This window comes from Struthio camelus, chromosome 6 (genome assembly GCF_040807025.1).
Source record: "Struthio camelus isolate bStrCam1 chromosome 6, bStrCam1.hap1, whole genome shotgun sequence".
Taxonomy (NCBI): domain Eukaryota; kingdom Metazoa; phylum Chordata; class Aves; order Struthioniformes; family Struthionidae; genus Struthio; species Struthio camelus.
Genome location: NC_090947.1, coordinates 4133913 through 4150299, shown reverse-complemented (window position 1 = coordinate 4150299; position 16387 = coordinate 4133913). Strand labels below are relative to the sequence as shown.

Genomic DNA, 16387 nt, shown 5'->3' with positions numbered 1-16387 from the left:
AAGCTAGTTCCAAGTTGTTATAAAAAAAAAAAAAAAAAAAGTAATTTATGCAAATAATGAAGTGTTAACAGCTCTTGTGATACTTGGTGCTTTTCCCAAAGCCACAGCTCACAGGGGTTAACATGAGAATCCAAACAATTGTGTGTGTTTAAGCTTCATGTTTGCAAAAAAAAGAGTATTTCAACAGTCCATAAACCCAGAAACAGGCTAGATAAACATCTACGAAGAGTCACACAGGTATAACTGAGCTTGTCTTGGAATGAGAGGAATCTACTAGATGGGGTCTCTGAGTGTCTATTCCAGGACTATTTTCTCCAAGTCTTTTTAAGTCTATGATTCCAAGAGTTAAAGCCACCCTGCTTTTAGCCAGACTCTCATTTTAAGTCATGAAGTGAACAATTTTTATCACTCAAGCAAAGGAGCAAATTCTCTTCCCCCTTCACCCCCAGTTTTGTCTCCCACCTCCAGACAAGAGTATCATTCCCCTGTTCTGATTAACAGACGGATAAAGGCTCACCTTGAGGTTGAGAGTTTTATAGAAAAATTAAGTAGAGATCCCAACTTTACAATAACCAGCTGAAAAGCTCACAGTATCTGCCACAAGACTCCTCAGGCTTTAAAGAAGCTTGCAATGCGCTGTGAGGTCATTCTGAAGGCAGGAATGAAATCTAAGCTCTAGAAAAATTGTAAGAGCATATGCATGGCCACCAATGACCTCTATAATGATGATCCATGGCTGGAGGATTTCAACAGGTTAGACAAACACAGAAACAATAATAGGACAGATACATCATAATATACTTGCCAAAATTTAAGAGAATGGATGGTAAGATCACCAGAAGATAATGAATCTACCGCACTGGCAACTTGACATTCAGCATCTGCTGAGGGTGCAGAATAGTAATACATCTATTAAATAGGCTGAGACTACGAGGGATTGGAAGAAGATGTAACATCATCACCATGAGAAAGCTCTCCTTAGACAAGACGTCTGAAAACATCAGCATGCAAACTGTATAGCAAGTTCTCAACTCAGTCTTTGGAATCTGCAATATGGAGCGGCTTAAGAAGATCAAGAACACTTGTGTACTTAGATCCCAGACCTGCAAACACTTACATACACACTTTGGTATTCGCTGAATTGGTGCCTCAAGCTCCCCATTCCATAAATCCTCTCCCATTTCAGGCTCAAGCGATTCTTTGAACAGAGGAAATACTTGCTGAAGTCAATGGGGAACTTCACCCAGAGAAGAAGGGCAGAAAGTCACAGTTTGGAGAATATGAAGGACTCCTCACTTATAAAGCCAAACTTTCCATTGCCGGGAGACCAACCCACAGAAATGTCATAGTGGTACCATGCTGCCAGGATTGCGTGGATTGATTTGCATGGATTTCACCCACGCCCTGAGAGTTCACACCACTGGTTGCTGCAGGGTTGTACAATCTGCTAACGGATCAGATTCCTCAGCAGAAGGTCATGTTCAGATACACTTTCCCTGCACACTTGCACTCCTGGACACACTTGCACTTCCAGCTAGATTTCCTGTAGATCCTTTGGTCCCTGCAGCCTAAATCCACCTGAAACAGAGGGGCACCTTTGCACAGTATGTTTGTACAGCTGGGGTCCATTCTCTGTAAGCGACTTTGGGCACATGCATAACCTAGAAAGTACTACAAAGGAAGAGTCAATACATTGCCTAAGAAGTTTTATACAGCAGGGGAAATGCCATAGGTATTAATTGTACTCCACGCCCAATGTGCTCAGACCAGATAGGAACACATCTCCCTGTTTTAAGTGGGAGCATCCTTTAAGGATGAGGCAATCCACTGCAAAAAGACCTGCATTTCTCAGTGGACCCAAGGCTTTGCCAACCAATTCTACAAATCAGCTTGTTGGAAAAATTGGGGAAAAAAAAAGTTTTATATGCACATGGGCAACCCTCACATGACATAACCCCAAACCATTTTTACAGTCCTTATTAGAGGAACTGTTTTGCTGTGGATAAATCCTTTAAAATTATCTTTCAAAGAACCTATGAGATACGTGGGCAGAAAAAAAAAGTGTTCGAGTGACTGTCAGGGAGAAACAAAGGAAGAAAAGAAGAGGAAACAGCGAGTTGTGGACCACCATTGGCGGGCACTTGAATAGGAGCCCTGTGCTTGACACCACTGTGACTTCGAACAAAACCAAAGTCAAACAGCTATTTGTCAAGGGGTACAAATGCACACAAGTGGTGAGAACCTGGCCCTTCTGTAAAAACGTGTCAGCGACTTTTCTGTAGGGCTGTGCCGAGTCCCCCTGATGGATTGTTGTGCTCTGAGGACAGCATTGTGAGCAGCAATAATAAGACATCTGGTCAGTTCTCTTTCTGAAAGAATATTTTGGCTCGACTGAAATCACGTGAGTGATTCCATGTACAATGCACAGACTCAACTGCCTCATCGCCGCAGATTTGCGGCGCCGGGTCCGTCCTCCCCCGCACCCAGCGGTGCCAATCTGAACTCAGCCCTACCAGCCTTGCGTAGGGACATACAGCAAGCATCCAGGGCACCCTCCACGTCTTCTTGTCTAGATGGCTATGAAAGGATCGATGTTACATCATCCACAGTAGCCTCGATCACTCCACTGAATTCCTCCTTATAGGGCTTAACCATGTCTCTTGAATTGTCACGCACAGCATGAACACGCAACGACGAGCTGGAAGAAGGGGCAGGCAGTTATTTGCACTGGTGCCAGTTATTTGCACACACAGGCTTTCCCCAGCAAAGCTGAAATCCTCAGAACAAGAAGAATTTCTCAGACATGTTTCTCAGGACACCATACAAAAGCCAACACATGCACACACCATGAAGCTCATCTGTGCTTATGCAGCATAACTCTTATGTGTTACATTTACCAGGCATATGCAGATCAGTTAGGCAGAACACACACAGTGGGTCTCAGGCTAACCAGGACAAGGAATTTACTGCACTGACACTACATTTTGTTCACAGGGATTTGGGGACATCTGGTTACAAGAAGGTCCAGTTTTCAAATTCCAAGTGGGTCACGGCTTGGGAAGGAAAATGAAGGGATCCAGGGCGACAGAAACCCCAAACGGACTGCAGCCCTCACTTAAAAAGATTCACTGGATTCAATAGATGACAGGCTAGGAAATAAGTTAGTTTTTGAGTTCTGCTAGGGGAGTGCTGCTGATTCCCATTGAATGAACAGGGCACAAGAAAAGTTCAGTGTGCAGAGCGGGGATTCAAGCCCAGGTCTCAGTGTCCCAGTTGGTTCCCAGCCACTAAGGCAGCTGCCTCCCGAAACCTGGGCTCCTGCCACATGCAAGCTAAGTGCAGCAGAAGGTCAGAATACAAAAAAAGATCATTGAGGAATTTCATGAGAAGGGATGTTTATTATTATCCCAGATTATATAGACCCTGCAGAGAAAGTCCAGAGAAGAACAGCAAAAAGAGCTTTGAGAAAAGACATAACCCCCATGGAGGGGACGGAAGAACTGAGTTTCATTAATGTAGAGAAGATCAGACAAACAGCCTCACAGTATGGAACAAGTGGCAGTTTATGATATGATGGACACAGAGCATGATAGATTCCCCCCCCCCCCCCCATCAGGAACACGGAGGAACAGTCCCACTTCATTTACTGCAGTGCCAGATTTCATGTCAGAAGAAAGGCTGTGAGGGCAAGGAGGCCCTGGTAGCACATGCTAAGAAGGCAGTAGGACCTCTCCTGCAGATATCAAGAGGATGGCATAGAGACCCCTTCACCTGCTTGTCTCTCCAGCCCTGCATTTGCTGCAGTCCCACACTATTTGTTCTGCAGATCTTAGACCTTGAAAATCTCATATATCCAGAGTAACTCCAGGCTTCCCTTCCTACATAAACATCCTTGGGAATAAACAGGTATTTGTTAAAACTTTGAGGCAGGAAGCTGTGAGGTGCTTAAAAAGAAAAAAAAAGAAAAAAAAAAACTTTCTAAAGCTCATAAGGCCGAAACAACCCTCATCATAGTTAACTGCAGAAGCTGCTTGGCTGAGCTCAGGAACCACCTCCAGCTTTCCTTGGCAAGGCATGGAGCTGCTCTGACACCAGGCCACAAAGCACTGTACCATATTCCCAACTGCAGGCGAGGAGGGATGGGCAGCAGGAACACGAGGATTTTAGCAAGCTGCCAGTGCAAACAGGCTACCTTGGCCATAGATAAAACCAGCAACTCGTTGGAAGCTGTCCACCTTTCTCCCCATGCACGGGCAGGACCTGAGGCAGCCGGCTAGCCCAGGGAGCCAGGCATTTCTCTGCTGCGACAGCCATGAGCTCAGCGGTGTTAGCACGCACAAGCCAGCACTAGACAACCCATCAGACCTCCCATGACATGCTATGCCGTACCAGTGACATGGGAAACATGGGGAGCTGTGGGCTGGCTGCAGCAGACTGGAGATATGAGGAAAACAAAGGAAATATAAGCAAAGGAACAGCAAAGTGGAGAAAGAAAAAAGAAAGATAGTTCTGCATTTCAAATGTTTCAAAACAGAGGCCCCACTTTCCAAATAATATTTCACTGCAGGAGGGAGGGAGGAGGGGGCTAGAACGGCTTTCATTTCATTTTCACTTTGAAAACACCATTTGCACTGAAGTGCAATTTATTCTTAACCAAAACAGCTCAAGTGCAGAGTTTGCCTCAAAGCTGATGTTTTCAAAATACATCTGTTTGAATTTATGCAGCTATGGTCAAGAAATACTCCAGTAGGTCCCCCCACAGCCCCCTCGCAGCTGAGCTGCATTATCCAGCACAGCACTGGGGGCTACGGGGTCCGAGCCTCCCCAAGTGCTAACACCTAGCAAGGAGGCACTGACACCTAGCAAGCAAAGCAAGCGTTTGACCTGCAGCTGGCACACAAAGCCCTAACAGTCCAAGACCAATTCCCGAATTAACACCAGCGTCATTGCTCTTTGCTGGGGCTGCACGAATGCCAGCCAGCTTCTGCTCCATCCAGCTTCGCGCTGTGCTTCAGTGCGAGCCACTCGCCTGCTCTCTTGGGAAGGGAGATAAGGAGACATGGTTGTTCAGCGTGCAGGAGGGTGATAAATGGAGCGCTTGGTCATACAGCCCCAGCACCGACCACAAACATCTCCCGCAGCTGCTGGCTCATCCAGAGAACAAGCAGCTGCAGTTGTGTTTCCACCTTTGCAGCCTTTTTCTAAAGATGCAGGCAGCCCCAGAGGGGACACGCGTTTTATATTAAAGGAAGGAGAATGTCATCCACTGCTGCGCCTCTCCGGCTCTGCCATGGCTGGACTCTGCATTCTCAGCAAGCGGATGGCTTCAGCCAAAGCTCATGGAAACGGCTAGTGAAGGAGAGGCCTGGAAACCTCTCCAAATTCACCGCTGGTGAGGCTCCAGTCTCAGGCTGCCTCTCAGTTCAACAGTCGACACAAATAGGGCTGTGCACCTCGAGACGCCGCACGTACGAAGGCTCTCCGCTTGCAGCTGCCCAGAGCCTGGAAGGCGTGAGAGACCTAGCCCCGGGGTGCTGGAACAGCCCCTGCACCAGCAGCTGCAGCTCCGGTTAGCAGAGACTTTCAAAGCCACCCAGGGGAATCAGATGCCCCGTTCCCAATAGCTGAATAAGAAAGTTGGCATCCAGAGGGCCGTTAGCCGCCTTTGAAGAAGGCCTGTCAGCACAACACCCTCTCCCTTATTCTGACACGTGGACAAAAGAGTAGGGCATCCCCGCACAGCATGCACCGAGGGGACTTGGACGTCAGCTCCTCGGTCATCAGTGGACCAGAGCCCGACTTTTATGCTTTATCAACGCATTAGCAGACGACGAGCGATCGTTAACTGAGGTCAGCCTGGGATGTATCTCGTGCGGACTTCTCCTCCAGTTTACCAAGTTAATTCAGTCACTACAGGGACCCAAACCCACTGACTACAGAACGCAGCGACCGCAGACACAGGCAGGGATCGGGAGCTGGCCTTGGAGAGGACCTGCTGGGTTTCTGGTAGCCTCAGCAGTGCAGTTTGCCTTCCCTGGTGCACATAGCAAACGGCACCGTCCAGACTGCCCCGGCCACCCGCGACTGCTTCCCGCGTGCCCCTCCTCTCTCCAGGGTGCAGCGCGAATCCAGCTGTGCCCTGCCAACATCCTATGGAGCCCGACAGCCCTGGGCACTAGCCCTTTTCTGGGCGCCCTGACGCACCACTGAGGTTGCATTTATATTACTGTTTAACTACACTTATATTAATACTTAAAATGCCATATTGCTGAGTTTTTCTAGATGTGGACTTTGGTTCGGGTAGTCCTGAGGAAAATATGATACCAAAGGAAACTCCCACATTACAGCAATTTCTCCCTTCCAAGGCCTAGTCCACCAGGTTCAGGGCAAACAGGACGGGAAACCCTGTCAGCAGGGACAGGGACACTGCACAGATGAGCCCTCAGGATAGCCTTGGGGCCTTCAACTTTTGGCCTCTCTCCTCTTTTTTCCTCCCTCTCTCCTCTCCTCCCTCCCCTACCTTTTCTCCTCCGGCCCCAAACCTCCCCTTCAATTCAGCCCCACGCTCATTTGTGAGAGAGGGAGTGCTGGAAGTCGTCACAGTGATTGCTGGTGGCTGCAACCCCACATCCCTTTAATCATATTTGGTAGGAAATTGGCCCCAGTGTCTCTAACAAAAGGCACAGTTTGACCTGACAGAGCCTGTGACGGAGAGTGTAATAAAATCAACTGGAGCAGGACTGCGGCTCACTGTCATTAAAGCGAAAGGGAGCAGAGGCTAAGCCGCTGCCTCGGGCAGGATGCCTGCTCCCAGTCCTGGGCGCTGCCACCTCCTCCTCCTCTGACACATGGCTCTACCATCCGGTAACGATGGTCCCGAAACGCAGCAGCGCTTGAAGGAGTGCTCGGTGGGACAGCTGCCGGGTCAGGCAGCGCCGAGGCGGCCACCTCCGCCTGGCTACGGTGGCGGCACGGCTGGAGGCAGACAAAGGCGGTCGCCGGCCAAACCGCAGAGGGGGGCTGGAGCCAGGTTTATGGCACCCGAAAGCCAGGCTCGCACAAACCGGTTTGAGCTCAGCCTGGGGGCTAAGGAGTTCCTGATGAGCCTCTCCATACACCAGGGGTAAACACCAGGAAAAGGGGCCTGCTGGGTTAATAAATCTTCAGGCTTCGACTTCTACAAGTCTAAACGCATGAACACAATCTGCTCCACAACCCTAACTTACGCACAGACTTCTGAGAAAAGAAATGCAAAGAGAAGAAGTGGAATAAAGACAGATAAGGATGACACAGCTGTAGGAAGAGAACGGGGCAAGGGAGAACAGCTAAGAGGACAGACACAATCAATCACCCACACAGCGCTCAGTTTTGCATGCCCAAAAGGCCCTTCACCACGCACACAGTGAGTCACTCAGACAGGTGGCTCCTACCAGGATTTCTTCTTCTGGAGCTTCTCTCTCCTAGCAACCCACACCAGCTTCCTTCACAGCAGCTTTACTAGCTCTGAGGGCCTGCATTATTTGGCATCCCTAGCTCCACCTCTTGCCAGCGCACTTTGGTAAAGGAGCCCGCTGCCTACGTGGCGCCCCAAGATCCGCTCCCAGGGCAGGACACATCCAGGGGACAGCTCGGTGCCTGGCAGAGTTGAGCTGGACTCACCTAGTGTTACAGGCAGACAGAGACATCCTGCTCCTCCCCTTGCTGAAGGCCCTGTCCTGGCCTGTCTGCAAAATGATAAGCAAAAGCAGATCCTTCCCAGTTCCCACCAACCTCATCACCTGCTGTAGGGTCACAAGGCAGCTTACCTTCCAAATCCTCAGTATTCCCATTAACAGCTCACCCTTAAACAGTACCCAAAGCATATCTTAAATCCATAAGATGGGGTACCTGTTAAAGATAATGTTGTCACAACAGCCCTTTGAGATATAGCTGTTTATCTAGATCCATACATGTAATACCTGTCTGTTGGGTGGGGAGGGGTAAGGGTGGGGTTACCCCTGCTTTGCAACTGAAGGGCATTTGTGAATTGTTTGTGGAGATCCATGTCCCAGATTATTTCTCGACCCATAAGTTCTTCAGCATCAGGTAACACGGCCACCAGAACGCTATTGTGTAGCATCAAGAGCAGCAGCTGATAACCATGCTCCTCCTTTCCTGGAAGTTTTAAGGCCCATAGATGTTACAGCACAAAGGAGTCCTTCTGTATTCATTTGAACATATCTAATCCAGCCTATTGAGCAAACAGAAGTCACTTGAGGATTGTGGTCTTAGAAACTAACCCAGAATGGCTGAGCACATTTCTACCAGGAAGACACAAGTAGGACAGTAATTCCTCCCAGTCCTGTGTGCTGTGGGTTTCTAAGAACACTGCAAATGCAATACCACATCTGTTTTTCAGAACTGACTGGTTTAAAGGCAAGGAGTCTTAGGCAGTCCTGGCAAATAAATAGAAAGGAGAGATGTGCCATTGCATTTCAGCACACAAGAAGTCACTGTGACAATAACTCCTCGTCATTGGTGACAATCCCCTCCAGCACTGAGCTATGTGTGGAGAATGTGGACATCACAGTGCTACCTTCCAGATGGGCAGAAGCACAAAGCTAACAAGGGAGGCTAAAGCACGATCCTAACTTCTGGTTAGAGGTAACTCCAAGCTTTAGATGTTTTTTCTCTACATCTTCACTACTTCTCTTTCAGAAGAGCGAATGGGGGCCAAGAAAACGGACACAGTCATCAATTAGCTGCACAATTTACTTCCTAACACTGCCCTAGCTCCATTTTGTTCCATGGGGACTACAAAACCATCTTCTTTTCCAGTATAAAGGTAGCCTATGAACCAATTTTTCTGGAGTAAGGCATCCCTTCATCATACTCTCTTCCCCTGTGCATAATCTGCCTCTTCCCCTGCCTTCTGCCCTACTCTTTAGGGCATCAGGGTAGAGACCATTTCTCCCTTTGCATGACTCCCACCACACTGGGGAGGATGCTGCAAACAGCTGCATTTACATGAGGCACTGTTTCAAGGAGATCGTTTCCTCTCTTTCTCTTCAATACCCTGCCCCTGCTGTCTTCCCACTTGCTCTTTCCCAAGTGCCAAGAAGGGCCCAGTGTGAAAGCTCTCCCATATTATCCTACAGCAAATACACAGCAAATTCAACGTGCTGGGCTGAGCAGTGTGTTATTTCCCTAACCCATGCCCCGGAAACCAGATGGCAGGCCAAAGTTTTCTCTGACAAGCAGAGGAATCAGAACTGACATGACTGGAGAAAACAAGTTCAATTCCTCTTGGCAGGATATTAATTTAGAAATCTCTGGTGTCATCGCCCCAATTCACAATGAATTTGAATCCAAGCTTTCATAGTGTCAGATGACAGAGGGGTTTGACAGAGAAGGTAATTGGAGGAAATTGCTTTGTAATCTAGCTATTGTGCTGGCAAGATCCAGTTCTCCTAAAAAACAAGGTTCACTTCCTGGCAGGGCTGATTCACCATCCTCTATTTGTCCCCAGTGCCTCTTGACTTTCCTCTGGCTAGCAGGGATAGCATGGTCCCTTCAAAACAGCACTGGAGGTTCTCGGGGGCATTGAGGCTTCCCACTGCCAAGGTGAACAGCACTAATGGCACTACAGGTCAGGCAGACCCTAAGACTAAGCGTTCACAAGGCAAGGTGAAGAGCAGGTTGGGTACTTCTCATGGCCTGCACTGCTGGCCCAGGCTCACAGCACGTGCATTGAGAAGACAGAAGCTAGCTCTGCTAGAGGCTGGGCTGGGCTGGCAGCAGGAACAAGGACAGGGCATGTTTATCCCACTCAGAGAGCTCCAGCACCACCAGCCATTCCACAGAAACACCTGCGAAGATGGGCAAACCTGACAGAGTTTGGACCACAGCTATCAGCCCTCATAATCACATCCCTAACGACGTCTCAAAGTGACACAGCCCAGGAAGAGGGGGACATCCACTGGAGGCTACCTGCCCGAGGCCTACGTCCTAACCTTCAGATCATCCTTTCTTATCCTTCGGAAAAAAGTGTTGTACATACAGGCTGCACTGGAAAATAATAAATCCTTGGAGGACATGAGAGGTTGTCCTGGTCCCACCAGGAAAGAGAAAAAATAGGAATAGGAAGAGGGAGATGGTGGAGAAAGCCCAAAGTACGTTCTGCACTTTACTTAACATTTACCTAGAAATGTTCATGCACACAGTTCTCAAATCATAACACGTAGCATTTTTCCACTGCTCTAATAATAACCATGTTATTGACCTGTGTGCTCATGCTATTCCACTAATCACTTTGTTTTTCTAACTGCTGTTATCTAGACTGGATGGTGAACTACTCTGGATGAATGTCAGATCCACTCCCAAGCTGCACCACTGAGATCTGATAATTTGACTGTTGGAATGATGTGAAATTCTATACCTGTTAGCTTTGCAGATCCAATCGATGGCAAGGCCCCCTTGGGAGCCCCATTAAAATGAGCTCTTGCCCTTCAGAAAGCTCTCTATTTAAATAAACAACTTGGAGGACAGAGCATAACAGCAGTCTAACACACGCTGGTATCTGAATATATCTTTTTGATCCATGACTTGATTCACTGATCAAGCTAGCACCGATACACCAAATACACACAAAGGCAGCAATTTTGTGGAGGAGATGAGCTCAATTATTTTTCCTCAAATAGAGCAAAAAAGTATTAGGATAGTAAACACATCTAGCAATCTCATAGGAATGCCTGGGAGAGTTCTTGCCTACTGGTATCCAGATCTCTCATCTGGAATTCATTTTTTCATACCATTAACCTAGGGAGGTGGTTGGAGAAGGACACATTCAGCAGAGACATGAAGTTATTGACAAGGCTGCCACCAGTCATCAATATCCTCCCTGGAAATAACACAATTGAACCAGCAGACTGGCATTTCAGAGGAAGAAATGTCATTTTGTACAGCACCAGCACTGCCTAAGAATCCAGCATTCCCAAATGCTATTGCAAGTCCAGATATGGCTCCTGTCATCCTGAAAGGTAGGATATTTCTGCCTTCTGACTGCAGATTACTTACTGTTACCAGAAATAGAAAGAACCTCTATTATACTGCATGTCACAAAGAACCAATTTTATCCATGGGATAAACCAGGATGAGCTAGCCCCATGGTGTCTGGTTCTGCAGTTGGTTGTTGCCTCTCAGACCTGAGATTACTACTAAACATGTCAAGTAGGATGAATCCAGGGAGGTTCTCTAAGCTTCCTGATCGAAAGGCTGCACAGAAGAACAGCACATTTGCCTGGTGGGTTTTATTCCACATCCTGTTTTGCTGCCAAGTCCCTCAGAAAGCTTTCACAGTGCAGCAGATCATTTGCTTTTTGTTTAATGACTTTCAGTAACTTAAACTGCAACAGAAAACCTGCTTTAGCTATGATCCTTTTGAACCCTGAAGAAATCCTAGAGCCTCGCGGAAAAATGCAGATCCGATTTGTATATTCCCCTTAATTGCACTATTATTTCCCTTGCTATGATGGATATATTCCTACCTATGAATGTAGGGCGTTCACTTAGCTTGTCCTGAGCCTGGTTCATATAGGGTTTGCAAAGCAGAAGACATGCTGCCTGCCTCTGTTTTCAGAAGTGTAACTAGATGGTCCAGCAGGAGCCCAGATCCCTCCGGGGGACGGAGACCAGGAACCCCGCATGATTCTCCACTACAACCTTCTACAGGCAACTCCAGGGCTGGGCTTACAACCATCAGTGCTGTAGGAGGGGACCACACATATTAATGTTGAAGGAAAAAAAAAACACATGGGAAGATCATGAAAGTCTCAGGGCAAGTAAATTACTGTTAATTGTGAGATCTTTGATTGTAAGAAGCACCAGATGGCCAGCCATATGTTTTTGATCATAAAATTAAGCAAGATTAACCCAAACAGGATTTCCTCAGCATTCTCCTCTGACTGGCTCACAAATACATCTTTAACACCTATGTTACAGATACAGCACAATCAGAAGCTCTTCCTGCCTTGCCCTAATCTACTTGGGTAAATTCTCTGCTGAGTAATGCCCTGCACTTAAAGAGAGATTTCCAAGTGCAGCAGGACTGAAAAAGCAGCAAGAGACAGATTAATTAGGAGATGAGAGCACTAAGAAAGGCCAGGACAAGTGGATGTAAAATAACACCAGCAAAACACCCTCCTCTTCAGTCTGCTACAAGAAAGGCTTGTGCCTTTCAAACAGGCAGGCAGAGAGGACACTGCCAAGGGCAACAGTTGCCAGAGACAATGCAAGGGCCAGCGCCCAGCTTGGCCAAAGGAGGGACGTGTACAGCAAGAGCTGGGGAGAGCTGTCAGAGCCCCTCTCCTCCTCCATTTCCTCTCAAAGGCTGCAAGACCCTCTGATCTCCCCTTACCCTACACTACGGCTTTGCCACATCACTGTCCCTGCAGCAGGAGTAGCCTCTCCTGCAGCAGGGCACAAGGCAAATACAATCCACCTGTCCTGGGAGAGGTGGTGGCACTCCCCTGGCTGGCAAGGGCATGCACACGCATGATTTTAAGCACATGGCTCAGGTCCCGAGTAGGTGGCTGAAATCCAAAAGGCACTTCCCTCACAAAAGGCACACTAGGAGCCACTAGGGTCCCTTGACGCTCTTCTCACCTGGTTCTCCAGTACCTCAGGAGCGCCCATCTCCTCGCAGTTACAGGGGAGCCTTATGCCACTGCTGAAAGAGAGCCTCTCACTATATTGCCACTACAGGCTCAGGCATTTTCTCTCCCTCTCAATGTGTACAATTACAAACTTTGGGAACGTCCTCCTTGCCGCAGCATCCTCTAGAGTTCTGCATCACCAAAATGCTGTTCCTGCCTTTGTCACAGGAAGGATAGCGATGCAGCTCAAGTTCTGTACTATTAGGGACGGTTGTGCTTCTTGCAAGCCATGGCTTTTCTTTGCATACATAGATTCTGCCACCAAGCCCTGCAGAATCAGGTCAGACAGATGTTGCATATCGAGTCAGGACTACAGCATCAGGCCCAGCCACGGCAAGTTTTCAGCTCTCTGCTACCAAACCTGCTCTTGCAGTCAGGCTGTGTCTCACACTCTCCTTGGAAGTTGTACTGCAGCCAAAAAGGCTTTTCCGAGCCCACCCAGTTACTATACGCACATACACACGTTATCGTATCAGATCTCACAGCTGAAACCGGCAGGGCCCTTGTCTCTTTGCAAGCTTTTCTCATGCAGATTGCGCACGTCTTCATTCGTTGGGAGCAAATCAGTTGTGAACTGAACATAAAGGATGTTACAAGGGAGATCTCCTATTGCGCCATTCCCTAACGTAAATCCCCAGGATACAGTGCGTCCAGAAAGCATCGATTATATTTCACCCGCACCCTCCTATCTTATCACATTCAGGCAGACAACGCATTCAGGGAGTTTAACTGCCCATCAGCCGAAAGACAACAGGCCCGACCTCTAGCTCACATATCCAAGGCTAAAAACTCAAGTCTTGGTTATCCTCACTTCCAGGGTTTCTTCGGAGACAAAAATGCCCTTGTCCTCCTTTTGAGGTAACCTGTCAGACACAGCTCTTGGCCTCACACTCAGCACCCAGTTTTTTCTGTCCCCCCCCACCACCCGCTGCTGCTATCAAAGGCAGAGGTGGAAGAGACAAGGCAGATGCTGGTGAAGCGATTAGGAGCCAAGGGCAAGGGGTCTGTGAGAGATGGGAACAGAGGCCCTACAGCCATGAGAACAGAGTCACCCCTATAAAAGCCTGACCTCTGTCACCCCTCTGCAATTAGCCCCCAATACACGACAGCTTTGCCACCTGTATCACATTTGTTCTGCCTGGGAGGTGACAGCTCACCGGTCCTGCCAGGCTCTACCTGCCCAAGCACTAGCAGTAGGGCTAAATCAACAGGGAAGGAGGTGCCAGGCTGCCACGTGCAAGGGGAAGGGCCCACGGCAATCTGCAGTGGGCACATGCAGCTGCAGCACTGCTGCTCTGTTGCTCTGGCCCTGGGGAAAATCTTATGCCATGGATTTCAAGGCCTTCCCTTGACCCAGGGGAAGGTGATATGTTTCCCTGTTAGAGTTTCTGGAAGAGTTTCCCTTGAGTGTTTAAACACTTTGGAAATCCTACCTGGAATGGCTCTGTTTGAAGGGCAATAGTCCCAGAGTAGGAAGGAAACGCCAGCGCTAGAACCGTTCTTCAGTCTCCTGCAGGTGTCCCAGACTTTACTGCAAAAAAAGTCGAGAAGAAAATCATGTGCAGTCACGTCATTAATATAACACAGGGCCCAGTCTCCATCTCAGAGTGGCCTTCTGAGTGCACAATGCCATTTGCTTCAAAGGAACAGCTCTTGATGTACTCTAGTTGAGGAAGATAGCCATATGACCAGCACACCCAGCACCATCTGAGAGCATCCATCCATCCCCAGCTCTGCTGAACTGTCCTCCTTTAGCAGTCCCTGACACTGCCTGCTGGCATAGGCTAGCAGAGGAGACACTGGGGTACTAATGGCAGCTCCCACACCGTGTTTTGTGCCAGCCACCACAGCCAACCTCTCCTAGTCGGCAGCCACCGCATTCCATGCTGCCATCTCCTCGTTACCCCCCAGCAGACACAGCTAATTGCACAAGCCGCCTCTGTACTAGCTGGCCAGGGGCAGACACACTTAAGGCTCAAATTCAGCATTGCATTACTGCTAGGTAAGCTCACACTGTGCACCTGGGCTCACTTCTGGCCAAACACAGTAGACCTGGTTCCTTGCGCTGCAGCCTGACTCCCACCACATTCATCTCCTGTCTTCCATGCCTCTCACCAGGCTCAGGGGGTTAATTGACACATACGCCCTTCCCCGACGACTTCGGCGAGGCTAGGACGAGCATTGGGACCAACACAGCACACGCATGACATCCACATCAGCAATGGCACAAGCAGATCCACAGCAACTAAAGAGCAGGTTGCTAATCTGCCAGGGAGAGGAGCACTCTCCCAGGCCCCAACTAGCAGCACAAAGGATCTCTTTGGTTTGGGGTTCTCATAAACACCGGGTTTGAGCCTGCCCACCTTTCCAGGGAAAATTAACCCAAAGCAGGTGCTGAAGGAGATAATGGCCCACCTGCAAGCACAAGAGTCCCCTGGCTCAGCAGCAAGGCATATGGGCACAGGTAGAGGCATCACCTCCTCCTTCTCAAAGAGCAAGTCCCAGGCTGCAGGTGGCCCAGCGTGTACTTCACCTAGATGCTCCTTCCCATGCCGGTTCTTTCCCAGTGCTGCTCTTTGACACAAGCACATGCTGCATCTTGGACCACAGGTGATTCCTGCCACCTGAATGAAACCAGATCCCTTGTTCCAGCAGGCTACTTGGCATCCCCAAGGTTTTTTAGGGCAATGGATCACCCCAGGCACACCCTGGCTATAATTAGCTCATTCAGACTTTTACATGTTCTGAAAATCATAAAACTTCCTCCCCTTTGTCAGATGGCCTTTCTTCTTCTTCTTCTTTTCTTAAAACAAAAAAAAAACAGAACTGCTCTCAAGTAATGATAAAAGCATGAAATGCAAACCGACCATGTTTCCAGCCACTGCACTGTCCCTTTCATCCCACTGGAAGCCACTTAAAGGAGATCCAGTTCCCCCCGGGGACAGGCTGCTCATCGCTTTCAGACCAATGCCCTTGGGCTTGCACAAATACAAAAGAATGGACACTTCTGCTCTTGATTCCTGGGTACAGAAGCCGATATTGGCACAATAAAATGTGGCCCATATATATGGCATCTTCAGGGAATTTAGCTGCAAAGCTCCAAGAGGGCTTTTTCAAGCATTTGCAAACAGTAGGTGTGTTTTGGTCAGATTTGCGTAGATATTTGCAGAGGCAACAAAAAACGCACCTCCAATGCATAGACCCATCTCACCTCACTCCTACATTTCAAAGTTTCTGCTCCAAAGTATGCAGCGCCTTGCCTTTTCCAGAAAAGGGAGCCAGAATTTCTTTAATGGGGACTAAATTATTTGGTTTCCACAGTCCAATTCTTAGAAATGACTGGATCGTTCTGAGCTGATATTTCCCAAAAAGAAGTTTGATCCAAGGCAGACACCTCAGGTGGAAAATTCCAGCCCCAACAGGCCAAGTTTGACAAACATATAAGCTGCTGAAAGGAGCATCACGCCGTAAGGAGGAGCAGGGAATTACTATATAAGCGCTGGTATCAGTCCTGCTGTAATAATACTACACATTTACAAAGCACAGCTTAAAAGTCAGGTTTTAAATGAAGGGAACAGATGGTCTGAAGAGAACCTCATGCAAAATAAATGTTTATTTTGCCAAAGGAGCAAAAGGAAACTCACTTTAGGAGAAGATTCGGCCTTTAAAGGCAGTCCCCAGCAAACAAGGCAACA

General features: G+C 48.3%; 1 protein-coding gene across 1 annotated transcript in view; it reads right to left on the bottom strand.

Moving 5' to 3' along the window:
- LOC138067690 (uncharacterized) overlaps positions 1-15283 on the bottom strand; it is a 104817-nt gene extending 89534 nt beyond the window's left edge. The window contains exons 1-2 of the mRNA XM_068949552.1: positions 15108-15283; positions 14126-14223 (exon numbers count right to left, since the gene is read on the bottom strand). Of these exons, the coding sequence (XP_068805653.1) occupies positions 14126-14223; positions 15108-15283 (274 nt within the window). The remainder of the gene's footprint in view (positions 1-14125; positions 14224-15107) is intronic.
- Between the last annotated feature and the right edge of the window lie 1104 nt (positions 15284-16387).